Source organism: Podarcis erhardii, assembly GCF_964252035.2.
Source record: "Podarcis erhardii genome assembly, chromosome: 12".
NCBI lineage: Eukaryota > Metazoa > Chordata > Lepidosauria > Squamata > Lacertidae > Podarcis > Podarcis erhardii.
In genome coordinates, this window is record NC_138513.1 from 47,089,918 (window position 1) to 47,117,409 (window position 27,492).

The 27,492-nt window shown below is 43.5% G+C and overlaps 1 protein-coding gene across 7 annotated transcripts in view; it reads right to left on the reverse strand.

Moving 5' to 3' along the window:
- The window catches only part of AOAH (acyloxyacyl hydrolase), a 98,586-nt gene extending 71,474 nt beyond the window's left edge, over positions 1-27,112 (reverse strand). The window contains exons 1-3 of one of the 7 annotated variants that reach the window (XM_081834801.1): positions 25,574-25,601; positions 19,748-19,948; positions 17,195-17,310 (exon numbers count right to left, since the gene is read on the reverse strand). In XM_081834801.1, the coding sequence (XP_081690927.1) occupies positions 17,195-17,309 (115 nt within the window). In that variant the 5' untranslated portion in view covers position 17,310; positions 19,748-19,948; positions 25,574-25,601. Of the gene's footprint in view, positions 1-17,194; positions 17,311-19,747; positions 19,949-20,333; positions 20,457-25,573; positions 25,602-27,092 lie in introns of those variants that run through there. The other 6 variants (XM_081834806.1, XM_081834800.1, XM_081834805.1 and 3 more) reach the window with 6 other exon arrangements.
- Positions 27,113-27,492: the final 380 nt, after the last annotated feature.

Below are 27,492 nucleotides of genomic sequence, written 5' to 3' on the forward strand. Positions count from 1 at the left end.
AGAGTAAGTGCCCTCTGTACAGTAGGGATAGCAAACCTGAGGAACCAGGCACAGTCTTCAAACTTGGGTCTCCAGCTGTTGTTGGACTACAACTTCCATGATCCCTGGCCACTGGCCCTGCTAGCTAGGGATGATGGGAACTGTAGTCCAACAACAGCTGGAGACCCAAGTTTGAGAAACACTGGACCAGAAGTTCTTCATTCCTGATGAACAGTCAAAGAAGCAAAGCAGAGGAACCCAACACACCCAATGGCAGGAAAATACCAAGAAGTTAAGCTTCCTAGATGAAAGGAAGGAATTATAAAATCAAAACCTTCTCCAATCCATTTGCAACATAATGAGGTTACCTTGTAAAACATAATGCTAGATAGCAGAAGCTTGCAAAACCCTAGATCTGAGCCAACTAGCTGGTAAGGTGTATAGTAGATTTATCAATTAGGACTAGGTCAGCAGTTCTCAACCTGTGGGTCCCCAGATGTTGTTGGACTACAATTCCCACCATCCCTGAGCTCTGGCCTTGCTAGCTATGAATGATGGGAGTTGTAGTCCAACAACATCTGTGGACCCACAGGTTGAGAACCGCTGGACTAGGTGACCAGGGATTGGCTTGTGGAGTCAAAAGACAACTAGAGTGGTCAGATGAAAAAGAGGTCAGGACTGCTGTAACAGTTGCACAAAAGGGGGAATTTTAGCAGGGGTTTAGCAGTTTATTAGGTGTAGCTGCATCCCTTTTGCACAACTGATAAGAGTACAGAAAGCCCTGAATTCTTTTGCATCTGCTCCTCCTGTTCTTAATCAGTTAGGTTTCTAGGGAAGACAGAGTGCCCGGTAGCACAGGAGCAAAAGCACCGAGTCCTGACTGCTAGATGACCCTGTGCAATGCCACCGTATTACACTAACTCGGGAGCACAGTTAATCCCATCATGAACCAATCAGGAACTACGCCTAGTGGCTTCCAAGAAAGCCAGGGTTTGAAAGACAAATTTGCATCATGTTTCTGGACATGCTGATATCTCGTAAGATATATCAATGCTTTCATGAATGGTGCAAGTCCAACGGTCTCCTGTGTCGCAACACCTCTGCTTGCAGTCTTCAGTGCAGCGTCCTGAATGCAAGCCTCTGTCTCATCCTTCCTGGATTTCAAATTCAGTAGTCAGTTAACAAGGGCACTCTGAACCCTCTGCAAAATGCATGCCTAGACTCCAATATGTGATAGACCAGGCATAGGCAAACTTGGCCCTCCAGATGTTTTGAGACTACAATTCCCATCATCCCCGACCACTCGTCCTGTTAGCTAGGGATGATGGGAGTTGTAGTCCCAAAACATCTGGGGGGCGAGTTTGCCTATTCCTGTGATAGACTAATCAAGGGCTAATTCACACGGGCACGTTCAGCACTTGATGACTGCCAACACAGATCCAAATACAGTGGTACCTCGCAAGACGAATGCCTCGCAAGACGAATGCCTCGCAAGACGAAAGAGTTTTCCGTTTTTTGAGTCGTTCCGCAAGACGAATTTCCCTATGGGCTTGCTTTGCAAGACGAAACGTCTTGCGAGTTCTTACAAAATAAAAAAAATCCTTCCAGTTGCGAGTTCTTGTGAGTTTGTTTCCTTTTTCTTAAAGCCGCTAAGCTGTTAATAGCCGCTAAGCCGCTAAGCCGTTAATAGCCGCTAAGCCACTAATAGCCGCTAAGCCGCTAAGCCAAGCCACTAATAGCCGCTAAGCCGCTAATAGCCGTGCTTCCCAAGACGAAAAAACCGCAAGACGAAGAGACTCGTGGAACGGATTAATTTCGTCTTGCGAGGCACCACTGTATCACATTCCCTCACATCGCCTCTCATGTAATGTTTTCCGAAGGAGTCAGGTGCACATTCAGCTGCAACGGGTACCAGAATAATGCACAGAGATCATAGCAGTGCACTGGATTTTTGATTATTTAGGAGCAGGGATTTTTTTCAAAGGAAATCCATGTCACTGTACCCATTAGTTATGAAGGCAGAGCACCATTATAAGGTGAAATATAAACGGCTGTTTAGAAATTGTAGCTGCTCGGTGTACACTTCCATACTAATATTAATTGGTTAACCAGGTAGGAGCATCCTGATTTTAATAGGAGTATTAATACTTTTAATAGGACACATATTGTAGTTATACTACCTATACACACAAATATTAACAATCACAGGATTTCATAGGAATTTGACTTGCTGGACTAAATATTAACATTGTTCTTTAGATTTTAAGGAAAATACCACCTGTTTTTTAAGACCTAAGGAAAATCTCTTCTGCTGATGTCACATTGTCAAGATGTTTTATTCTTGCGCTTTAAATATTGATTTCAAATATGAAAGTCCAAGTTGACCAAGTTTGCAATCTAAGAGTAAGTCCCACTGAACACAATAGTATTTGCTTTTGAATTGTCACATCTCGGATTGTATTGTAAATGTATTAGCTGCACCAAATTGTTAAGGTCAGATCACTTTCCCACTGTATGTAAGACATACCTTGCCTTGAGAAAAATTAGCCGAGTGCTATTCTCTGGTCCATGGGGTCACAAAGGGTCAGACACGACTAAACGACTAAATGACTAAACAACAACAACAACAACAACAACAACAACAACAACAACAACAACAACAACAACAACATTCTTCTCCAGGAAGTAGGACATGATTCAACCAGAGGTAAAGGTAAGGTAAAGGACCCCTGGATGGTTAAGCCCAGTGACTATAGGGTTGCGGCGCTCATCTTGCTTTCAGGCTGAGGGAGCCAGTGTTTGTCCACAGACAGCTTTCCGGGTCATGTGGCCAGCATGACTAAACTGCTTCTGGCACAACGGGACACTGTGACGTACTCCAGAGCGCACAGAAACACCGTTTACCTTCCCGCTCCAGCAGTACCTATTTATCTACTTGCACTGGCGTGCTTTTGAACTGCTAGGTTGGCAGGAGCTGGGACAGAGCAACGGGAGCTCTGTCGCACGGATTCGAACTGCCGATCTTCTGATCAGCAAGCCCAAGAGGCTCAGTGGTTTAGACCACAGCGCCATCCACAACCAGAGTAAGAACTTCTAAGTCCCATTGGTTTAAATGAGACAGTGAAGCACAGATATCTTTCTCTTTCCAATGATCCTTGTGGAATCCAGTAGTGACCAGGACTGTGATTCAGAAGCTAAAGTGTTCCCATCTAAGGAGCTGGACCAAGTTCCTAGCTCTGAGTTGGATGTTGGTGAACAGGGTCCCCCTAATCCTAGGACTGGCTGAATGAGATGCCACAGCGCTGTGACCATCATAGGTGTCTTCTCATGTCCTGAAAAACCCAAAGCACAGGAAACATACCAGGTGGAAGGTCTTAGAAAGAGGTCTCTAAAAAGGTGCAGAGCATAGAAGGCACAGGCACAAAAGGCCTCTATTCACTTCCAACTTCACAGAGCCAGTTACTCACTAGGAGTTCATCACAGCGCTGTGACAAAGACTCTCCTCCCTGGAAGAGAGGGGAGTGGTTGTGGGCGGGAGCCCGAGCTCCGCCCCTAGCAGGGGGCATTAGCCCCCTGCCTCCCCCACTCACCTGGCTGGCGCCCACGCCCATCGGCAGGCACCCAGCCAGGTGCCTCCGAGGGGGCGTTTACAGCAGCCTAGATGCTGCGGCGCCAGCCCCTCCTCAGCCTCACTCTCCGTCGTCCCGTCGTGAGTCACCCACCCTCCACTCCCTTTGAGCTCAGGGTCTTAGTTTTTTCCTTGGCCTTGCTATGGACCTTAGGTTGGTTGCCCTGGTTGTCCAGGGGGCCTGGTAGGAATTTTTCCATTTGGCATTAGGCTTTTTGGTTTTTTCGCCTACCTCGTAGCAATCGTCTCAACTTTCGTGGTATTGGTGGGTAGGTTAGGCATTGGAAAATGTGTTGTGGTGTCGAAGAGCTAGGTATGGCCATCGCCTATGCCTTCAAATTTTGGGTATTCCATTAAAGGAATCTGGCGGTCGTGTATTCTGTCCGATGCCTGCTTGGCAGGAGGCCATGGCACGACCCTCGGTGACATCAGGGGAGAGCCTATAGTTGGATTAGCATCAACAGGCTCCACCTACTGGTGAATAAACCCTCCTTGTTTTAGACATCCAATGCCTAAGCCAATACCTTTTCACTGCTGTAATCAATAAAGTTGTGGCCTTTTCTTGCCCATTAACTTTACCTCACGTGTCCTTGTGTATTCATTCCACATTGCGGGGGTCGGGTCCTCGAACCACAACCCACCTGCTTGCCCTAACCAAGGTCTCTTCTGCTGGGCAAGAACAGGGCACTCTCATCCCTTCAAATGAATGGGATACCAAACTATTCCATCATGGACGGACTCTGCCTCATAATCTCAAAACTTTGGAGTTGTACATAACTTTTTTTAAAAAGCAACGTTTAAGAGATTGGCTTCTTGGTAGCACTTGACAATGACTTTCACTCCTTGACAGGATGAAGGAGCATTTTTATTTCAAGAAGTGTCTCGGTATTACAACGTCTATCATCCCTTCGCTGCCAGACCTGAGCATTAATAAACCTGCCTGTCTCTTTTCAGATATAGTTTGTTCCACCTGCATTTAATTTACGAGGGGGATCAGAACATACGACGCTCATACTGTTCAACAGCAATAATCTAAAAATTCACATTTCAAGAGACTGCTTTCCTATCATACTAAAAAAGAGAGAATGTGTTTAATAATAAAATGACATTTCTAATGGACTAGAGGGAGTTTAGATGGGAGGAAATCACATCTCAGCTAATAAAGTCGGAGCGAGAGTTTGCTGGCCATGAACCCCCTGGCAAGCTGAACAGACTGTTGAAATTAATCTACTCCTGCAGCAAACATACAAAGGAAATTCTAATTAGAATGGTATCAATGGCTGCAGATAAAAGCCAGCACAAAAGAGTTCCTTTTTTTAGAATACAGATTTTAAATGCAGGGAAAAGCGGCCAACTTTGTTATTATAGTTACGTGGGTTTAGTTGCATTGTGCATGATCCTGCTCACATTAATTTAACCAGATGGGAATATGACTTAACATTCTTTTTTATTGTTAAAATAGAAAATACGGATTTAAGACAATAGCATATGCCTGCATGGCACTTTCCTCTTTACGATTCAGGTTGCAGTACTATGTGCCCTTGAAGCCAGTGAAATGTGTACGTTTCTGTCTGACAAAGAATGAATTTTCCTGGTATATCAGGCTAAGGGCTGATGGGAGATTCTTCTCTTGGCACACTGCAACACACAGCAGAAAGCCTGCCCAGTTGGTCTCTAAGTAGTGCTGGCTTCATTCAGAATTACAGTTCTGGTTGGTTCCAATCTACATATACAAACACGTTGAGTCAGCTGTGCAGACCTGGCTCAGGGTTTATTGGCCTCATCCATGACAGAAGTGACTATTCTTAAGTAAAAAAATAAAATAAAATAAATCCAACTTTTAACTGAAGATTAGAATCCAGTCCGGAAAGAAAAGGTGGCTCCAGAATTCAGTTACAGATTCTGAAGTTTTAAATCTCCCAGAAGTTTGAAAGATGTTGTGAGAATAATGTCCTGAAAGGTGGCAGATTCACTGACCTGATCCAGACATCTCTTATTGATGTGGGTGTGGGTGATTATGGGCAACAGAACACAGGGACAAACCCTTCTTCTTACGTTTTTCACAGAGCAATTTGAAAATTAGGAAACTGCCTATTGCGAGCCCTGTGCTCAATTGCCAGGAAGCTGGGCACTTGGAGAGCACTGCGCAAGGGACTTTGCTAAGTGTTGACTGTTAAGTTGTGGGTGAACATATCAGACGACACAGCGATTCTTCAAACAGCTCTTGTTTATTCACAGGCCAGGAGAGAACTGAACTGAAGGGTTCAGTCAGCCTGCTTATATAGAGCTCCAGCACAACGTAACTGTAACAATTTTCTAAAACTATCCAATCACTGAGCATTACTTTCAATCCCTTATTTGCATAACTATCTACAGTATCCCCCTGCTGGCCCAGGGTGAGAACTTCAGTACATAACATCGACATTATGATATCAGGTTACGGAGAGGTGGGTTGTTGGGCCCACCTGGCAGAATTGGCCCCGGGGCCATGGGGGAAAATAAGGTCCTGACCCATTGGTCCAAAAAGGTCCCCCACCCCCAGATCTATACTGACCGGCAGGGGCTCTTCAGGGATCCTGCTCAACCTGGTGATGACTGAACCTGGGATCTTCTGCATTCATCGCCAGTGAGCCATGACCCTTTCCGCAAGGGGACTGTTATGTACTAAGCTTGGATCCTAGAACAATAGGCAAGTAGGATCATAGAATGCAACAACAGATTGGCTTGCAGGAGAAGACCAATCAGGCTCCAGGAAGAAGTTAATCAGCCTATTAGGCTGTTAGGATTGTAGAATACAACAACTGATTGGCCTGCAGGAAAAGACCAATCAGGCTCTAGGAGGGAAGCAGAATCAGCCAATCAGATGGGACTCATTGTGTAAATAATGTATATAAAAGCCTGAGGTTTGGGGGGCAATTGAATCACTGTTTTACAAGCTGCAATAAAGAGCATGAAATCACTACAGGACTCCAAGTACAGTGGTACCTTGGGTTACATACGCTTCAGGTTACAGACGCTTCAGGTTACAGACTCCGCTAACCCAGAAATAGTACCTCGGGTTAAGAACTTTGCTTCAGGATGGGAACAGAAATTGTGCTCCGGCGGCAGTGGAAGGCCCCGTTAGCTAAAGTGGTGCTTCAGGTTAAGAACAGTTTCAGGTTAAGAACAGGCATCCAGAACGAATTAAGTTCTTAACCTGAGGTACCACTGTATATTTCAGGAACGCTACGTACAGGTTTGATGTGCAGGCTTGTTCCTCTGCACCTCCATCACGGAGACTTCCACAAAAGCAAGGGAGGGTTTCAAATGCCTCCCTCAACTCTCAACATGGCTTCCTGAGCTTCTCTGCATTGCAGGGTCCCAGCTGTAGGGCAGTCTAGTAACTACGTTGATTTCCCCAATGTAGCAGTCGGTGTGACAGTTACTGCTGACGGGTTTGCTTCCAAAGCCCCACATGCAAAACAAGCGTGCTGTAGCCCACGCGTCTCCCAGGAGCACCCCCACATATAAACATGCCGTAAAGGTCTGCTTTGTAATATGATAGCTTGCATCTCCTATCTGCCTTCCAGGGAAATGAGCTATCCTAGATATTTAAACACTGACAGAGCTCCATGCAATCAAACGTGGTTCAAAATTCAATGGAAAATAAGGGCAGATGTAACAAAGCCCATTGCCTCCTGACTGTGGGGAAAATTATGGTTTTTATACAAACGAATTATCTGTTTTCAAAAGCTCTGTATCGTTATGGAAACAGAACAAATAGTTTATTTTGCTTGTCTTCTTTGGATATGAAATCCCAGATCTGCCGTTAGCCTCTGTGGAACTAAATCTGTAGGAAATACAAATTTGAATGAAGCAGCTGATTTTGTGAAACAGAACCTCTAGATTCAAAATAGTTTGAGAAGCACAGCAAGAACCAACTCCTACTAGTCTAACACAGCCCTGTGGAAATCCTGGAAGGAAAGCAGCCATCTGTAGAAAATAAGATTCACTATCACTTGTAATACTCAACACATTTCTGGATTGTTCCTCATTAGGAGATAAATTATCCCCAAATGGCAGTGGAGACAAGTGCCCAAATTACTGTAGGCAAAATTATCCCCTCAAGTCAGGCATAGGCAAACTCTGGCCCTCCAGATGTTTGGGACTACAATCCCCATCATCCCTGGCTAACAGGACCAGTGGTCAGGGATGATGGGAATTGTAGTCCCAAACATCTGGAGGGCCAGAGTTTGCCTATGCTTGCCTCAAGTACTGAGGACTTGGGGGACATTTTAAGGCTTCAACTTCCATAAATGCAAATGACAAATGCATATGACTGAAATGCAAGTCATCTGTTGCAATACCTACAAAAAAAGCCCACTGCCACTATGACCAATATTACTTGTTGAAAAACAACGTATCCAAACGGTATACATGTTGGTCCATAGTGGCAGTGGGCTATTTCTGGAGGTATTGCAACAGATGAGTTGCATTTCAGTTACCATTAAATGGGAAATGGCACCTCAAATGTCAACATTTAGAAAGCTAGTACTGTAGGTTTGGGAAACTTCCTGCAGTTAGAGAACACTTTTTCACTGCTTTTTTTTGCTAAGCAGACCCTGCACTGTACTGCAACCCTCGTTCATGTGTTCTTCAAGCCAGTTGTATTCGCATACATAGGGCTGTAACTGTGTTCTGCAATACACCCAATGCATGCAGGGGAAGATCAGTTGTGGTCATGCTGTGAACAAAAATCTGCCCCTTTCCCCCCTTATGGGGTATCCAAGAGCCCATATAGAGGCCTTACATAGGTTCCCTATTGGTAGGAGAAAATAACAGAGGCCAATCAGAAAATACAGGGGTACCTCAGGTTACATACACTTCAGGTTACTGACGCTTCAGGTTACAGACTCCGCTAACCCAGAAATAGTACCTCAGGTTAAGAACTTTGCTTCAGGATGAGAACAGAAATCGTGCTCCGGTAGCGGCGCAGCGGCAGCAGGAGGCCCCATTAGCTAAAGTGGTGCTTCAGGTTAAGAACAGTTTCAGGTTAAGAACAGACCTCCTGAATGAATTAAGTACTTAACCTGAGGTACCACTGTATTGAGAAGCAAAGCAGCTAGTAAGCCTGATCTTTATTGATCTGTTGCAACAGGGTCCTCACTCACCACACGCAGGAGGGATGAGGAACCCAGAACAAAGGTGTGCCTGCCCTAATATAGACATTTTAAATTCCCTGCTCAAGACCAGCCCTCCATACATCATACATACATCACAGAAAGGGTGTAACCTAAGACCACCCCTGTAGTAAAGTTAGTATTATTTAGAAATCATTCTTTGGTCAAGCAAAAGGAGTGAAGCCTTGTGGGAGTTTCATCGGCCACAAGGACCCTGGGAAAGAGGTTGTGTATCTTTAAAACCCAGACTAGCTGGCTCCGTGGCATGAAAGGTTTATTGGAACCAAGGAAGCCTTGATTTAATGAAAGACCTAACACCTGAGTTTGAGGGTGTAAACATCCCCCCCCTCCCAGTGATGCTATCTGTCCTTGAATTGCTTGGGAATGTGTATCTGGCTAATTTCCACGGAAGGGAGGAAACCCTTTGATTTAAAGTTTGAATTCCAAATTGGCCCAGCTGTCAAGGGGTAAATTGATTGACCAGCAAGCCGGTCATTGGCGAATTTAAAAATAATTTGAGTCTTATGATTGGCTTGAAAGTTACGACGCCAAGTGCGAATTGTGAATAAAAGATCAGGGAATTGTTTGAGAAATTGCTCTCTGCCATTGCTCTGCAATCCGCATAGATGCCCGGCTCTGATGTTCCATACTAACAGCCGTCGTTTCGTCTTTTGAAATGGAGATCTTCAAAAGCCTTCAACTTGCAGATTCTTAAGGACCTCAACTATCCTATTTGTGTTAGACCTTGTGAGTATGTAAAGCTAGCTAGACTATGCAATGTCTTTATTTTCTTATCTGTAACGTTCAAAAGAGTGCCTGCTGTTTTAGCATGTTCCTTATGTTATTTTAAAATAAACTTTTAAGAATGAAACTGTTTTAGTTTGTGTGCCTTTCCGGAGGGAATAGCTAAGTCCTAGCCTTACGCTTGGTTACGCTATACCGTAGAACTTCTGTCTGCAAGTCTGTGGATGCAGCTTGTGGAGGGGGGGGACAGCCAGGATAACGGGTCGCAGCCTTCTCCCTGGGTTGTGATTCTGGGTCCCCTGGAACATAGGGAGTGGTGGCAGCCCTATCGGGTCGTGTTTGTTCTGTTTTTGCAAAAAGTAATTTGCCTGCCAACCCTGCCCTGGGCGTCCTAGTCTGGCCGGAGAGCAGAGACAGGAGAAAGGAGGGGCAAGTGGTTGGGGGCAACATTACTACAACCCCCGAGATACATCATGCCTACATCACAGAAAAGGCGGTCTACAGCAGAAATCTGAGTGCGTTGTTTATCTCGTCTGACAGGTTACCTGTTTAATGGTCACTTGATTGGATTGCCTGGGAGCTTGGCCAGTCTTTTGTAATGATAAATTCTTAGTTCCTGAGCCAGGTCACAGGCTCACACCCTATTCATCTCTTAAATGTGCCCTTCAGAAAGGATTTGTGAAGGAAAAGACAATGGGGAGGCTTTTCCATTTTCCTTTGACCTTGCAGAGAAAACATTTGGTCAGTTTTGGGAATCAAAAATGGTTTCAGGTCAGTCTTCCTGTGCTGATCTATGTACATGCTTGGTTGGTACACTTATGAGCATTTAACATATATCTAAGACCTCAAATTACTCTTAATTTGAAATTAAAATTGAAATTGAAATTAAAAGGAAATTAGCCCTGAGCGCTCACTGGAAGGACAGATCCTGAAGCTGAGGCTCCAAGACTTTGGCCACCTCAGGAGAAGAGAAGACTCCCTGGAAAAGACCCTGTTGCTGGGAAAGATGGAGGGCACAAGGAGAAGGGGACGACAGAGGACGAGATGGTTGGATGGTGTTCTCGAAGGTACCAGCATGAGTTTGACCAAACTGAGGGAGGCAGTGGAAGACAGGCGTGCCTGGCGTGCTCTGGTCCATGGGGTCACGAAGAGTCGGACACGACTAAACGACTAAACAACAACAAGACCTCAAAATTCCTATCATAGTCATCAAATTGAAGAGCCCCAGGATTTACAAAACCTGCCTTTGGGCATCTCTGCAAATCAGAAAGCACAAATAATTGGTGGGGGGCGGGAATAACCTTCTTAATACAAAACAAATTCCTTCCAGTAGCACCTTAAAGACCAACTAAGGCAGTTCTTGGTATGAGCTTTTCGTGTGCATGCACACTTCTTCAGATACACACGAAAGCTCATACCAAGAACTGACTTAGTTGGTCTTTAAGGTGCTACTGGAAGGAATTTGTTTTGTTTTGACTATGGCAGACCAACACGGCTACCTATCTGTAACTTCTTAATACAGTGACAGTGTAATGCACAACACACAAGAAGTGCTGATTGGCCCAGTTTAAATGTAACCTTCGGGAAGAAATGGCAAACTGACTGTGAATGGCAAAGGAACCCCATCTGAACAATGCAGGAACTCGGGTTTTGAACTGCAGCAACCTTTGGGATGGCACCACATTCCTTTCTGCTCCTCTTACTCCTCCCTGCCTTTGCGGCCTCCATTATATGATTGTGGAAAAGGCACACGATAGGAAAGGAAGGAGGGGATATAACAATATACTGCCCCATTTCCTCCTTCCTTTTCCGAGCACTTCTTCAGCTTCCTTTTCCTATAAATTTGGAGTTCCCATACAAAGCGCATGCTGTTTTGTGAATTTCCTCTGAGCATGCATTACTCTGCCCAAGATACACTGCATGCCTGTGATATTGCTTCTTGCCACCCAAACGCCACAGCACTGCGAGATTCCGGGAATTTCAGGTGTGCTTAACCCACCAAGGTCTGTGTCTCCTTTGGGAAAATGAGGCACAGTGATGCCTTTAAGATACATGATTCATTATGCATATATACAACCTAAGTCTACAATGGAGGGGACCCCAGCATGACACTCCAGGAGGGTCTTCCCTTCTCCATAAGCACAGCATTTGATTCAAACAGGCACAAGGCCTTTTTATTGGCCTCCTGCACTTTGCTTGTCACATAGCCTCCTCTCTCTCAGCTTCTGGTCCACATTACTTCCACCCCTTCCCTAAGCTCTTGGCTTTATCTCTGGAGTCAGAAGGGAACCCACCCCTTTGATCCTGCCTAACAACCCATAGGGATGCGGGTGGAGCTGTGGGTTAAACCACAGAGCCTAGGACTTGCCGATCAGAAGGTTGGCAGTTCGAATCCCTGCGACGGGGTGAGCTCCTGTTGCTCAGTCCCTGCTCCTGCCAACCTAGCAGTTCGAAAGCACATCAAAGTGCAAGTAGATAAATAGGTACCGCTCCGGCGGGGAGGTAAACGGCATTTCCGTGCGCTGCTCTGGTTCGCCAGAAGCGGCTTAGTCCTGCTGGCCACATGACCCGGAAGCTGTACGCCGGCTCCCTTGGCCAATAAAGCGAGATGAGTGCCAAAACCTTGGCCTGAGAACATATTATACAACACATCATTTGGAGCTTTTTGAGTATAAAGTACAAAAGGCTAGTGTAATATGCAATTTTTCCAAGGACAATAACTGAGAATCTATTTCTCATTCCATTTGTAGTTTTAACAACAATGTAAATGTGACTTGACTTGACTGATATTAACTTCAGGACCCTAAGACCTGTACGAACCCTTGTTCCCGTTCTGCTATTTCTTCATTGTTTAGCATCCATTATCTCTTCAGCTGATTCCCTGTTTCCTCAATTTCCTCTCCACGTCCCTTCCTTTCTTTTCATTGCCCTTCACCCTTGAAAACGGACTCTATGGGTACACTCTGCAGTCTTAACTGTTCATACTGATATGGTGACATGGACCTAGGAATAAGAAGAGGCAGAAGGACAGAATTTTCTGATATTTCTTCTTATCCTTAAATCAAATCAAGCACTGATTTGCGCTCGCATAAATTGCTCAGAAACCAGTAAACTCACTCTGGACGGGCACTAGCTGAAGCTCAGAGTTTAGATTGATTTTCAGCATAAAATGAATTGTGGTTTTGATGGGCATGCTAACTATAGGACCCCACAGGGTGTAAGCAATGATTTCTAGCATGCCAATGTCCTCAGTTGAGTGCAACTGTTTTGGCTGAGTTTTTGCAGTGCTTCCAGTCATTAAACATTTCTGAGTATTGGGGAAACCATGATTCTTTCAATATGACTGCATGTATATTTTTCAATGTTAAAAATGAGACATGAAATGTATTATCAACCCTGTATTTTTCCCAAAATACATATCACATAATGGAACCAATGTTGAAATTCATTGAAAGACCAACGTAGTTAAGCAGGGACAGCTGGCTTAACAACCATCAGAACAAAGGAAATGTGATTTTTAAAAAAAGTTGCATGTCATTTATTCAGATAAAATCCATGCAACTGGGAGATAAAGTAATGGTCTTATTTTAAAAATGACTGTAACTATTTGTGGATCTTACTTGTTGCATCCAATTAATGAACTACATAAGAGATGGTGACATGCAATCCATTGCTTTTGCTACTGTTCATTTCCTTAGTTTTGACATGTAAACGATTCCAAAAAATTGTAGTTAATGCGAGTGGTCCCCCGCCCCTGCTGAAGGCACTGGTTTTAAAATGTGGCTAAGCGAACACATTTTTCTTTTCTTTTTTTCAAACTGGTATATACTCTGTTGTGGAAAGGCACACAGAAAGCAGGGGGCCTGTAAAATTACTCGCGTACATGCTCAATTTTTCTTGCAGATCTACCACGCCTCATTTACATGTGCTTCTTTCCATGATTGAATACAGAGGCTGCGGCGCTGAAAGAGCTAACTTTATAAATAGCCCCCTTTCCTTCAGAGGGGGTTACTAATGAATAATTAGTTCCACAATTGCGACTATAATCAGGTAAATTATCTGCAGACGTAGCAGTTACTATACGGCTTATTTCCCTGTGCAATTAGCAAACACGCTGCAAGTCGGGGCTTGTTCCCATGATCTCTTTTGTTGGGAGACTGTTAATCCTTATTGATTACCTCTGATTAGCAACTCTCCTGGGGTGGAGGAAACTAGAACTGTGTGTACCCTACCCCTCTGTTGTTTCTACTAGCAGCCAGCATCAGAATTAAACCCATCGCAAGGAAGCGATTACTGCTGTACAACAAACCCTATTGAAGTTCTCATGGGCTGGCTGGCTGGGTGAATGCTATTCCTTAATCTGAATGTGCCTTGTTCCTCAGGGTAAGAACAGTAGCAACAATAACCTGAGCTAGACCATGATTGGGAACCAGATGACCTGCAGTTCTGAAGTGACTAGCAATAGCCTTAACAGTGGTACCTCGGGTTAAGAACTTAATTCGTTCTGGAGGCCCATTCTTAACCTGAAACTGTTCTTAACCTGAGATACCACTTTAGCTAATGCGGCCTCCCGCTGCGCCACCGCCACACGATTTCTGTTCACATCCTGAAGCAAAGTTCTTAACCCGAGGTACTATTTCTGGGTTAGCAGAGTCTGTAACCTGAAGCGTCTGTAACCTGAAGCGTCTGTAACTCGAGGTACCACTGTATGTGTTTTGCAAGCACTTGATATACTAAATCCACTTTCACTTTGATAAGCAAGGGTTGCTACCGTACTAGAGACCCCGAGCATTGCTATTCTGCAATTAGCCAGAAGTGAAATTAAAATTCCACACAGCACTGAATATAAGGCTTCATTAACTTTCAGTGCTCTCCCCTACGGCCAACAATCATCTATAATGTTTACTCAGAAGATCACCCCTGTTCAGCAGTGACCCCTTCCAATGTCAGTTTAAAAATTTCTCCATCCAGGGTCAGCCTTTTACTTTTTCCTGGTAATGACAGTTAGTCATTATTGGTTTTCTTTCATTTCCCCACTTATTTGTGTGTTGTTGTTTTTAGCAGAACAGTGCTGTAATTTTGCCCTCAAAATTTAAAAAAAAAAAAATGCTGAAAGGAAATCAGTAATTAAAATCCTCTGAAGAGCGAACACAAACTAAGAAGCAACCCGTAACTAATATCCCAGTTTTGATGAGGAAGGGACAATTAAAAAAAACAAACTGAACATCCAAACAGGAAGTAGTTCATTGAAGGCACAGTAGCCCTTAGAAATTTCAACAGGGCTTTGTCTGTCTACATAGAACAGACTGGATTTACAACAGCATTTTATAGTTGGAAGGAAAATGTCTGAACAAACTCCAAAAGGCAAGTGAACACAGGGTGGCAATTCTGAAAAAATGCAGAAGTAAACTACATTTGTGGCCATCATGATGGTATAAAAGCACATTATTATAATCATCAACATCATCATTAACATTTCTATACCATCCTTCATCCAAGGATCACAGGGAGGTTCTCAATATAAAAGCACAAAAATGCATAACATAATAACGAACAAAAACAATTACCCCCCCCCCCAGTATTATTTTAGCTGAGATGGCTGCTAAAAAGTTATACAGATTGAAAATGGACAAAAACTATATTCTATGTTTGCTTGGACATAAAACTGGGACATTTACATGCTTGAAAAGAATATCTCACTACTGTGTGCCGGTGAAAGGATTATTTCTTCACCGCCATTACATCAGCACATTTCTGAGTGGTGAGGGGTTTATTCGCAATTGCCCAAATCAAAAGGCTGCCGGAAGCCTTGGAGATGGGCTATGGAACATGTTTGCTAGGCACCTGTCCATTTAGGGATGGCAAAGAAAATTAATTTTGTTTGTGTTTTAATGAGAAGTAACTAAGTCACACTTTATGAACAAGTATAAGATGTGAAACGCAATTAAACTTTGAAAATTGCACTGCTCTGAATTTATGTATGTGTCGGGGAAAAGTGAACATATAGATTGCTTGCAAAGATGTGTATACAGAAAAGTGTCTATTGGGAGAAATTGCACTTAAATCCCAATGAATTATTATGGGGGTTGTTTTCAAGGGGGTGTTAATCGCAAATTGCTGTGGAAATGTGGAGCAGTGAATTTAAGAGTGGAAAAATGAGAAACAGAGAGAAACAGAAATTAACAGATATTTTGTCTAGCCTCAATGCCATTGAATCTGAAGCATTATTACAGTCGTCAAACTGAATCCGTTCTGGAAGTCTGTTCAACTTCCAAAGCATTCAGCGTCCAAAGCGTGGCTTCTGATTGGCTGCAGGAGCTTCTGAAAATCATCTGAAAACTGGAACAATCACTTCTGGGTTTTGATAGTTTGGTAGCCGAAACATTCGAGTTCAAAGGCGTTCAAAGGCTACTGAGGTTCCACTGTATAGTCTGATTCTACGGCAGGGATCACCAACCTAAGGCCCATGGGCCAGAAGTGGCCTGTGGAGGTCGTTTGATCAGCCCACAAGCCACCCCCAAACTCAGCTGCCCACTTGCGCGCTGTGCTAAATTGGCGCAGCACGGCGCAGGGACTTGCTTCTGCTTTGTTGAAAACTGTGTCTGCGCAGACACCAAAAATCACAGGCCTGCGCGCTCACACAAACGCACAATCCGGTCCACGGAGTGGTCTCCTCGGGACCGATCTGGCCCAGACAAGATAAACCTTGCTGGCCCCTGTTCTATGGGATCAATTTCAGTTCTTGAGGCCTGAAAATTTGGACAAGATGCTGGAAGCTGTGCGGCTAACTATAGGGTCCTGCAACCCTTGTACATCATGATGAATCATAGAATCATAGAATCATAGAGTTGGAAGAGACCGCAAGGGCCATCGAGTCCAACCCCCTGCCAAGCAGGAAACACCATCAGAGCACTCCTGACATATGGTTGTCAAGCCTCTGCTTAAAGACCTCCAAAGAAGGAGACTCCACCACACTCCTTGGCAGCAAATTCCACTGTCAAACAGCTCTTACTGTCAGGAAGTTCTTCCTAATGTTTAGGTGGAATCTTCTTTCTTGTAGTTTGGAGCCATTGCTCCGTGTCCGCTTCTCTGGAGCAGCAGAAAACAACCTTTCTCCCTCCTCTATGTGACATCCTTTTATATATTTGAACATGGCTATCATATCAACCCTTAACCTCCTCTTCTCCAGGCTAAACATGCCCAGCTCCCTTAGTCGTTCCTCATAAGGCATCGTTTCCAGGCCTTTGACCATTTTGGTTGCCCTCCTCTGGACACGTTCCAGTTTGTCAGTGTCCTTCTTGAACACTTTGAACAATTTGAGAGATTGGGTGCATCTCCTTGCATAACGGGAGAGGTGACTTGAAAGAAGCCATAGTTGCTCCTGGAAAATATCTATCATGGGCTGGAGGCTTATGAGAGCTACCCCTCAGTCCCAAATGTCCACTTTGTGGGGAAGGTGCTCAAGATGCAACTGAATTTGGTGTGGCTGCACAAGTCCTTGTTGCAGGCGTGTGCCGGATGAAACAGAGATGTTGCAAGGGGGTGGTTCTTAGGTCTGGGAATTAGATGGCTTATCTATTCTGGATGTGGCTGCACTCTCCCTTAAGGTACAAGTGCATCGTCTGGGATATTTTTATGAATAGCTGTTTTAAATAAATACAACAAATAAGAAATCAGCACATACCTATACAGCTATGCTGCTTGTTTTGGACATCGGGAACGAGGGAGGCGCCTTTCAGCAAAAGCACGAAGAGGAGCACAAAGTTGAAGGAAGGAGCCATCTTCCAACGCATTCTCATTCTGGAAGTAAAAACATAGAGAAAGGGTGGGGAAAAACTTCTCAAAATCAGCATTGACAGAAGTGAAATTCTTAAGGACTGATGTCATTAAATCTCATGGAGGGAGACCCGAGTGCAGGAGCAATGCATGCGGTTCTTGCACCTGAGGAGCTGAGGTAACCGAGTGCTTTGCCAATAAAGAACCAAACTTCCAGTCGCATGTTCTCACTGGGTTTGTGTGCATGCGTGCACACGTTCGGGACAGAGAATCTATCCATTTCGGTTTCTCTCGGTTTCTCGGTTTCCCAATCTTACAGTCATCTCCCCACATTTCCACATCAATATGCAATTTTTCAAAAGCCATCATGAAATTCATTAGCATATAAACATCTTTGTATGTTATTTTGCCTAATATGCACAATATTGCAAAGCAATTTTCCCCAATACAATGCATTTTTGTATCCACTTATATGCCCACTACCCTGGTATATGCATTTGTGTAAAGGTAAAGGACCCCTGGACTGTTAAGTCCAGTCAGAGGCGACTACGGGGTTGCAGCGCTCATCTCGCTTTCAGGCCAAGGGAGCCGGTGTTTGTCCACAGACAGCTTTCCAGGTCATGCAGCAGCATGACTAAACCACTTCTGGCACAATGGAACACTGTGAAGGAAACCAGAGCGCATGGAAACACTGTTTACCTTTCTGCCGCAGTGGTACCTATTTATCTACTTGCACTGGTGTGCTTTTGAACTGCTAGCAGGAGCTGGGACAGAGCAACGGAAGCTCATCCCGTTGTGGGGATTCAAACCATCAATCTTCTGATTGGCAAGCCCAAGAGGCTCAGTGGTTTAGACCACAGTGCCATCCCTATGCATTTTTGTACACACTACTTGGCTGAAGAACTGTGTTACAAAATCAGGATAACTGCAAATTTCAAAGGATGACTGTTGTTTTGGTTCTCATCTTGTTTGTGAAAAGTATGAATTTGGCAAGTTCACATTTAACTGTGAACTCAGTTGAATTTCTCCTGCATCCCTCTCTTTGTGCACTACTTTTAATTTCCCACCCCTAAAACTTGGATATGGTTGCATGCTGAACTTCAGTCATGGGATCTAGAACTACACACAGCAGCTGTTATCATGTTTGTATTCTAAGTTTGTATTCTAAGTTCGACTTGGCAAATCCTCCCTGGAAAGCCTAATTTATGATGCAACCTGTCTGGGAAAATTAATGAGCAAACGCCTAGATTTTATTTCATCGGAACTGAGAATGATGGCGTCTGCCGCTTGAGGAGGACTTTTGGATCAGCGTGTGAGAATTTATTGCAAAGAAAAGACTTACCAGCTTTTTTTAAAAAGGGAGAGCCTTACAAAGTTCACACAGAAGCATAATATTGCTTACTTTAACTCGCCTGTGGAAACAACTCAGAGGCTATTAAGAAGAAAAAGGATAACAACAAGAAGACTGAAAGATGGGACTGGTGAACACTAAAAGCAGCAGAAATATGAGATGACTGGACCCTTACTGAACTCGAAGCATGTGAACCCCCAACAAAAATATATAATTTGGAAAAATATTTGGACTTTATGATATGTATTGGTATAATTTAGAATAATTAATGTGATATGATTGGATTGTTAAATGGAAAACTTAATAAAAATTACTTTTTTAAAAGAACTACATACAGCAGCAGTTGTCTTTAGCAAAGCGAATCACAAAACGGTTACTAGATTCTGATGCAAAGAGATGCAATGACAGGCAAAAAACCAGCAGGCAGTGCTTCTCCAAACACAGCATCTTTTTGTCAGGGACAACTGTGGATGGTGAATTTTGCCCTCAGAAGCCCCTCTTAGAATCAAGAGAAGTGCCACCCTAAAGACAGAAGCAGTTAATGCTATTGCCAGGACATGGGAATCATTACAATTATTAATGGTGGACCCATGGTATAATGCAATTTGGCCAACAGCATTTTGGAAAAACTGACACAGAAAGTAGCAAGAGCCAAAAAGAAACATGGCAATTTTTATGCGGTCTTTTTTGATTACAGAAATGAGGTATATGGTAGAATACTAACCATAGTTTACAGCACAGTTTGGCTTGCATGCCGTACATATTTAATTATTTCCCCATCCCCCATCCTATAAATTCCTCCAAATTCTAATTCTAATTGATATGAAATACCTTTTGCTTATGGTCACCCGTCTAAGCAATGCATGTTACTACACATAATTTCGTAACTGTGATAATTTTGGCATACACGCTTCAACACCAACCTTGTGAATATATTCAGAAACGTTTGTTGTTGCGCTATTTTTAATTTTCTGCAATTGTTGCATGTCATATGCCCTAATGTAAACAAAGCTATATCGCAGTGCAGCCACGTTAAGCAGTTTGAAGGTGGAAATGAATACAAACTACGCCACCAAAAAACAACCCAGCAGCAAAAGCCGCATGCCTTACCAGTAGTTTCTGCAGCAGTCTCTCCTAATAAAATAGCAACAGTGAAGAAAAAACGCCTCCTGAGAAGAGGAGTCTCTCACAGAACTGGCTCAGTCTTCGTTTTCCTCTTCCTCTTTTCTTGACAAGTGTGGTTGGGTTAGCAGGGTGTGGAACCCGGCAGCAAAGTTCGCTGTTTGGGGTTTTCTCATAAACCTCATTCATCTGAAACCAAAGCATGAGGCAGAGATACGTTTACTGACCAATTCAAAATTTGCCTAACCCCTTGATCCTATGAGTCTCTAGTGACATCAGCAATGTGTCTTGCAAATACAGTGGTACCTTGGGTTACATACGCTTCAGGTTACAGACGCTTCAGGTTACAGACTCCGCTAACCCAGAAATAGTACCTTGGGTTAAGAACTTTGCTTCAGGATGAGAACAGAAATCGTGCTCTGGCAGCGCAGCGGCCCCATTAGCTAAAGTGGTGCTTCAGGTTAAGAACAGTTTCAGGTTAAGAACGGAGCACCGGAACAAATTAAGTACTTACTTAACCCAAGGTACCACTGTATACAGAATACAAATAAAGAGGGAGCATTGCATGACATACTTGCATGGCAAGGTTTTCCCAGCCTGCAGCCAAGATATTTATATTCCCGGTGAGCAATTTGGAGAGCCAACACTGAGGCTCCAGTATTCTCCCGCCTGAGACCCTGTTTCTAAGCCCTGTTCCTGCAGGCGCCAACTTGGGAGAAAGGTGAGATATAAATGCATTTAATAATATTAATAATAAATCCAGGTTCATACATGTAAACCAGGCTTCCTCAACCTTGGCCCTCCAGATGTTTTTAGCCTACAACTCCCATGATCCCCAGCTAGCAGGACCAGTGGTCAGGGATGATGGGAATTGTAGTCTCAAAATATCTGGAGGGCTGAGGTTGAGGAAGCCTGAGGTAAACTATATAACTCAAGGTACGGAGACATGGTGATGAATAAGGTTGAACAGTTAATAGCTTTTGTCCTGTAGACCTTTCCCAATGGACACCGGAAAATGCCAAAGTTCAAATAAACTGAAAACATTTAATGCATTTCCCGTTCTTTAGTCATGCAGATATATTTTTCTTGGCAGCTGTGAACTTTTAGAGATAGTGCTGCTGTCAGATTTTGTATATGGATTATTCAAACTATTCCCTTAAAAAGGAAGAGAGAGAATGTACAGGCAACCATGAAAAAGGGATGCCTCGTTGGTGCATAGCACTCAGCCAGGTATTCTAAATGCAATATGACATTTCTGTACCAGGTCCACTGATCCCTTTTTCTTCTTCCTCTCAGCTGAAATTCTTGCTAAGGTAGCAGCACATTATAGGGCCTACACATCCTTTAATCCTCTGAAGAACCTTTTAAACACCCATCAGATTATGACCCACAACACCTTGAAGTCTGTTAAAGCTGTAGACCCTAAATTGAAAGGCATTACTCAGAAAAACAATGCTTTCAGAATATGAAGCTTTCAAGGTACATTTTTCATCTCCGAGGCCATTTTTTCTGAACACAGCATATCCTAATGCCACCACTTAAACAGTGATCCTTCTCTGACCCTTTCAAGGAAGGAGAGAGAGATGTTCATTTCCATTTCATTTTTAATTTGTCCGCTGCCTGTCAACACTGCTGCACGCGATGGAGTTTGCAAGCCATAAAAATGACAAAACATGCAACAAAGATCACACATCCCATAACAACACCATCCCATACAAATATGCCATAATGGAAAAAAAAATATGACTGTTAAAAAAACACACACAACTTAAATTGGCCAATATTCAATAATCCATTTAACTGCTGTTATTGCTGCATTGTGGCTGTGTGTGCCCCTGGCCCAGCTTTTCACTCTATAGGTGGCCTTAGGTAAGCTGATACTCTCTCAGCCTCAGCATTTGAAGATGATGACCTACAACAAAGCGCTGCATTGTGGATTGCTACTGCTCAGGAGACAAACTTCCATTCCACTTCCAGCAGGTTTCACTTCCCTTCGCTCCCAACTGCCAGCCAACTTTCTGTAGTCATTGAATGCACTTGGTTCTCATTAGGCTTCTTTAATGCGGGGGATGTCCTCCCAATTTAGGTTTCCCCCATACAGTGGTACCTCGGGTTACAGACGCTTCAGGTTACAGACTCCGCTAACTCAGAAATAGTAGAATCATAGAATCATAGAATCATAGAGTTGGAAGAGACCACAAGGGCCATCGAGTCCAACCCCCTGCCAAGCAGGAAACACCATCAGAGCACTCCTGACATATGGTACCTCGGGTTGAGAACTTTGCTTCAGGATGATAACAGAAATTGTGCTCCAGCTTGAGAACTTTGCTTCAGGATGAGAACAGAAATTGTGCTCCGGCGGCGTGGCGGCAGTGTGAGGCCCCATTAGCTAAAGTGCCGCTTCAGGTTGAGAACAGTTTCAGGTTAAGAACAGACCTCCGGAATGAATTAAGTACTTAACCCGAGGTACCACTGTAAATGTTTTTAATAGTTCTGCAAACCATTTGGTTCCCTCAACCTGCTGCTATTTCCCTCTTGGGCGTTGCTAGAGCTGTTTTGTCCAGCAGCTCTCATGGACTGAACATCACAAACAGAGACACTCAAATTTTGTTGGGTTTTGTGTGTGTGTGTGTGTGTGTGTGTGTGAGAGAGAGAGAGAGAGAGAGAGAGAGAGAGAGAGAGAAAGGAAACTTCAAAGCTCTTCCTTCTAAGACAACAAATTACCCACAGAAAGAGTGAATGAATGGGATGGCAGCTTTATATTTAGCTACCCCAACCCACTCTAAATCCCCCTTCTCTAAAGGTTTTTGCACTTCCACAAGCCTCAGGCTAAACCCGAGCCTACTGAGAGCTCTATCCTATGCTGCTAAGTGACAGCAGAGTGAGAACTGTATTGGAAAGAGAATATATTCCAGGGCTGTTGGAGGAAAATAAGTGAAGCACCCTATCAGTGCTGCTGCTATTGTCATCTACCAATGCATTATTGGATGTGCCGGACCATTGTCTTTCCTCGGTAATGGGCTGGATGAGAGCCAATAAACTGAAGCTCAATCCGGATAAGACCAAGGCACTACTAGAAGGTGGCTCCCTGGTTTGCAATAACTCGCTACGTCTAAGAGATGATGGCGAAATGTTTCAAGTTATCTGAACTGAGATATAGTAGAAAGTGTAAGTGAGCATACAGAATATATTATTTAAGGACATCCAAAGGTCATCTATGGAAACATACATGGAAAAAACACCCAGAGAAGGAAACAGTGTGAATTGTTCATGTACTAATGGCAGAAGTTTCAAATCAATGGAGGAAATGACGTTTGTGGTGCTGAGTGAATAGAGAGAGCAAGGGAGCAGAAGTAGCAGAACATAGAAGAATGACTCAATGGGATCTTTTTATCTATATATATATATCCACAGATAACAATATATACTGTGTATGTACACACACAGACACGCGCACACACACACACACATATTTGTTGGAGGAAAGGTTGCTCTGTATGTCACGAGACCCTACAGCTCCTTCCCCCAAATAAAAACTTAAACCAGCCCACAAATTCACTATGTATAGAAATGCCAGCCCAAACTGGGAACTTAAGTATGGAGGAATACTATCGCCCTGATCAAACTCTGATGGTGATCTTGAGATGGAGGGGATAGGAAGGTAGTCAAAGAAGAAGTGGCCATTTGAAACTGGCAATTTCAGCTATTCTTGTATTGATTGGTTGAGTAAATGTACGTTTTGGTCTTGTCAAAGGAACATTTAACCCCCCTTGATGCAACATATGATTGTGACTTGAGGAGAGAAGCATTAGGCGACTCCGTTTACTTCCCTTCCCAACACATCCCTGTACGGTGTAGGGAGCAAAATGTTTTTTGTTTGTTTCTTAAACTCACCTATTTATTTAACAAGATTTATATACCACTTATCTGTAGATGAAACCTCCAAGTCATTCACAAAGAATATAAGCCAAGTGACCCTCCGCTCCAGTTGTTTCCTTCTGCGATTTCTGTCCTTTTTCACGTCTATTATAACTGCATTTAGGTCACATCCTGACACCAACTCCCCATGTTTGAAAGCCTCAGGTCCTCGAACACCATTAGGGAAATGGACAAAACCTGGTCCTTGCCAATGTTCCCTTTATGGTGACATAACCGCCTCATGGGACCCAGGAAAATTGCTTCAAGAACAAATAAGCATTTATGAGCAATCATGACTGAGCCTACCCAAGAGTGAGATGTTCTTGCGGCCAGATACTGTTCTTTCAATCAAGAAGCTTTCAAGGTGGCATTCAAGCCCCTTTTATTGTGTGTTTCTTTGCCATCTTGCAGTTTTTAAAAGCACCATTTCTATTTCATTTTACAAAGACATGTATGTACATGTTTGCTAATTGCACAGGGAAATAAGCCGTATGGTATCCTAAGTATGTAGAAATCACTGCCTTACTTCTCTGTTTATAGTGGTGCCTCGGGTTACAGATGCTTCAGGTTACAGACTCCGCTAACCCAGAAATAGTACCCCGGGTTAAGAACTTTGCTTCAGGGCAAGAACAGAAATCGCCATGGCAGCAGCAGGAGGCCCCATTAGCTAAAGTGGTACCTCAGGTTAAGAACAGTTTCAGGTTAAGAACGGACCTCCAGAACGCATTAAGTTCTTAACCCGAGGTACCACTGTATTTCCAAACTGATAGACACTCAACCACTGTTCACTATTAGAGGGAATGATGATACTGGGGATTTACATAATCCGGCATCTAATTCTACACACAATATCTTGATGGAAAATACCTTATCTTGATGGAAAATACCCACATGAGGAAGTGGTGCTGGGGACAGAAATATCCAGGCTCAGTTCCCATCTAGAGTCGTCAAGTGACTGTAAAACTTGACACATCCTGTCCATGTACCTTTAACAATAGCTTGATCCACAGAAACCAGCTTACCATGGCACGGAGATAAGCAACATTGCCCGCTCATGTTTGAACAAGCAGAAGAGCAAGGCAACTAAAACATTTGACAATCCTATTCGCCTCTGATCTGAAGCAGCACACAGCTTTGGACTCTGGAACCCCAACTAAGTATACAAACAGCTCACACGAAGCAACCCTCAGAGATAGCAAACTCAATTTTTCTCTCATTTACCCTGCAGAAGTCAATGCAGGGAAATCGATGGAAGATGGTGTAAACAAGGAAGGGGAGATTGGAAAGGTATTAATCTTTGCAGCTTTCTTGCTTTAATGTAAAAAGTTTCCACAAAGTCTCTGGCTTTACAAGCTCCTGCTAGTATCATTAAACCGCGCCTCGCAAGGCTGAAGCGTTTGTGCTCCGTGGGACGGCTGCCTGGTTGACTGAGTAGCGTTCTCATTACTGACCTTCCTGCGGTCCTTTTCAGGGGATTTAACTAGCCAATTCAATTAAACAGCATTTCCGACAAATGTACACATCTTGTTATAATACCTGTTGAGACACAATTCTATCAATTTGGGCACACTTTAAAACACTTCTAACAGTGTCCAGTGAATAATTACATTCTGTCGCACACATCTTGATATGTATTCTTGGCACAGTTCATTAAAGCGTGTGTGCCGGCAGGAGAGAAGGATATAGGAACTTGCATTAGCCGATTTTAGATTCTCACATCTCCCTCTGCTTTAAATCAATTGATCTATCCCCATTTACGTGCTCTGCGCTTTTAACAAGCCCTCCTTTTAGCACAGAAACAACTCTTTGTACGTGAAAGCCATAATGAAAAGGTTCTTTTTAACAGTAGTAGTGAAATAACAGCAGCAACAGTAAACGAAAGCTCAAAAAACTCACTCAGTGTTATTACTCTGATTCTCTCTCTGGACTCAGCTACACAGATGTAAATATGGGCAAGAAAAGGCCACAACTTTATTGATTACAGCAAGTGAAAAGGTATTGGTTTAGGCATTGGATCACATCAGTTGACACCACCCACTCGGAGAGGGGTGAGTCTAAAAAGGGGGTTTATTCACCAGTAGGTGAAGCCTGTCGATGCTAATCCAACTATAAGCTCTCCCCTGATGCCACCGAGGGTCGTGCCATGGCCCCCCGCCACACAGGCATCGGACAGGATCCACGACCGCCGGATTCCTTTAACGGAATACCCCAAAATTGAAGGCGTAGGCGATGCCCCAACTACAATGTGCTCCGCCAGGTAGCCGCTAGCAAGAAGAAGCTAAGGAATTTTGCACAGTGATTATCAAGCCCAACAGGAGGCTAATTCCAGTTGGTTTTGAGGCAAAGTATAATCGTGGGGGTGAGGGAAAGGTTTGGAAGGAGAAAGAAAGACCAGTTTATTATAATGTTTTAAGTGTTTTAAGTACATTATACAAATGTGACACTAGGTGGCAATGGCAAGCTAATGGCAAATTCAATGTATTTTTCAAAACACTTTTAAAAAAAGCATTTCCACAGTTTTTTTATATGTGTCTAGATTCCAGCTCTATCTGCCTAGGAACCATACCTAGATTTTGCAGTGACTGGCACGTTCAAAACAGAGTGGGACTTATTCCTGCTGTGGGCAGGAACAGGCCCAGGAGTATGTGAGGCAGGATCTAAAAGTGGGCGAGCCACCCTTTCTATTTCGTTCCCACGCACTTACCTCTCTCGCTTGCTCCCCACACACCTGCTGCCAGTGCCAGATTTATGTATAAGCTAAACAAGCTATAGCTTAGGGCCCCCCTCTCTTGGGCTCCCCCCCCCCAAAAGGAAACAAACCTGGATGCACATTTCCAAAATGTAAGATAAAAAACAAATAAAATAAAACCTACATACAGCAACAGCGTTTTGTGTTGTGTAGGCTCCTATGATGCAAGTAATGGCCTGCTTGCCTGCTCCCTAAAATGCCACTGGTTTGCTCATTTCTATATATAGGGTGCCTACATTCTGCATGGACTGGCTGTAATAATTACAGTGGTACCTCTGGATGCAAACGGGATCCGTTCCGGAGCCCCGTTCGCATCCTGAAGCAAACACAACTTATTTCTGTGCGTGCGCGGGTTGTGATTCGCCGCTTCCGTGCATGTGCGTGACGTCATTTTGAGTGTCTGCGCATGCACGAGCGGCGAAACCTGGAAGTAACGCACTACGTTACTTCCGGGTCGCCGCGGAGCGCAACCCGAAAATATTCATCCCGAAGCATATTTAACACGAGGTATGACTGTACTTTGATAAAGGACATATTTTGTTATGTGCAAATGGCTTTAGATACCTATTAGGTCCATAAATTACTACATAGCAGATATTCAACACAAAAACCAGCGGAAATTTGTTGTTGACAAAGGACAGCTGGACATATAAAGGGCCCCATTACCTTCAGTATCTTAGGGCCTCATCAAACCTAAATCCGGCCCTGCCTGCTGCCAGGGAAAGGACGGATTCTTCTTGCCAGAGGTCCAAACTGGCCTCTTGCAAAGGACTTTCTCCCGGCCGCCTTCCTTTAAAAAATATATATATATATATATATATATATATATATATATATATATAAAGTTTTCAACAAGAAAAAGGTTACAAAACAGTAAAAGGAAAACACAAAAAATACAAAAACCAAAAGTAGACATAAAAAGAAAAAAGAAAAAAAATCCCTCTTTCTGACATCTTACCACTCATTTACTTATTTTCATGACTTCCTCACACCTCCCTTTTTTGTATTCCATTTAAAAATTTGTTCAGCAAATCCGTACCCTCTTAGTTTACCCTTAATTGTTTAT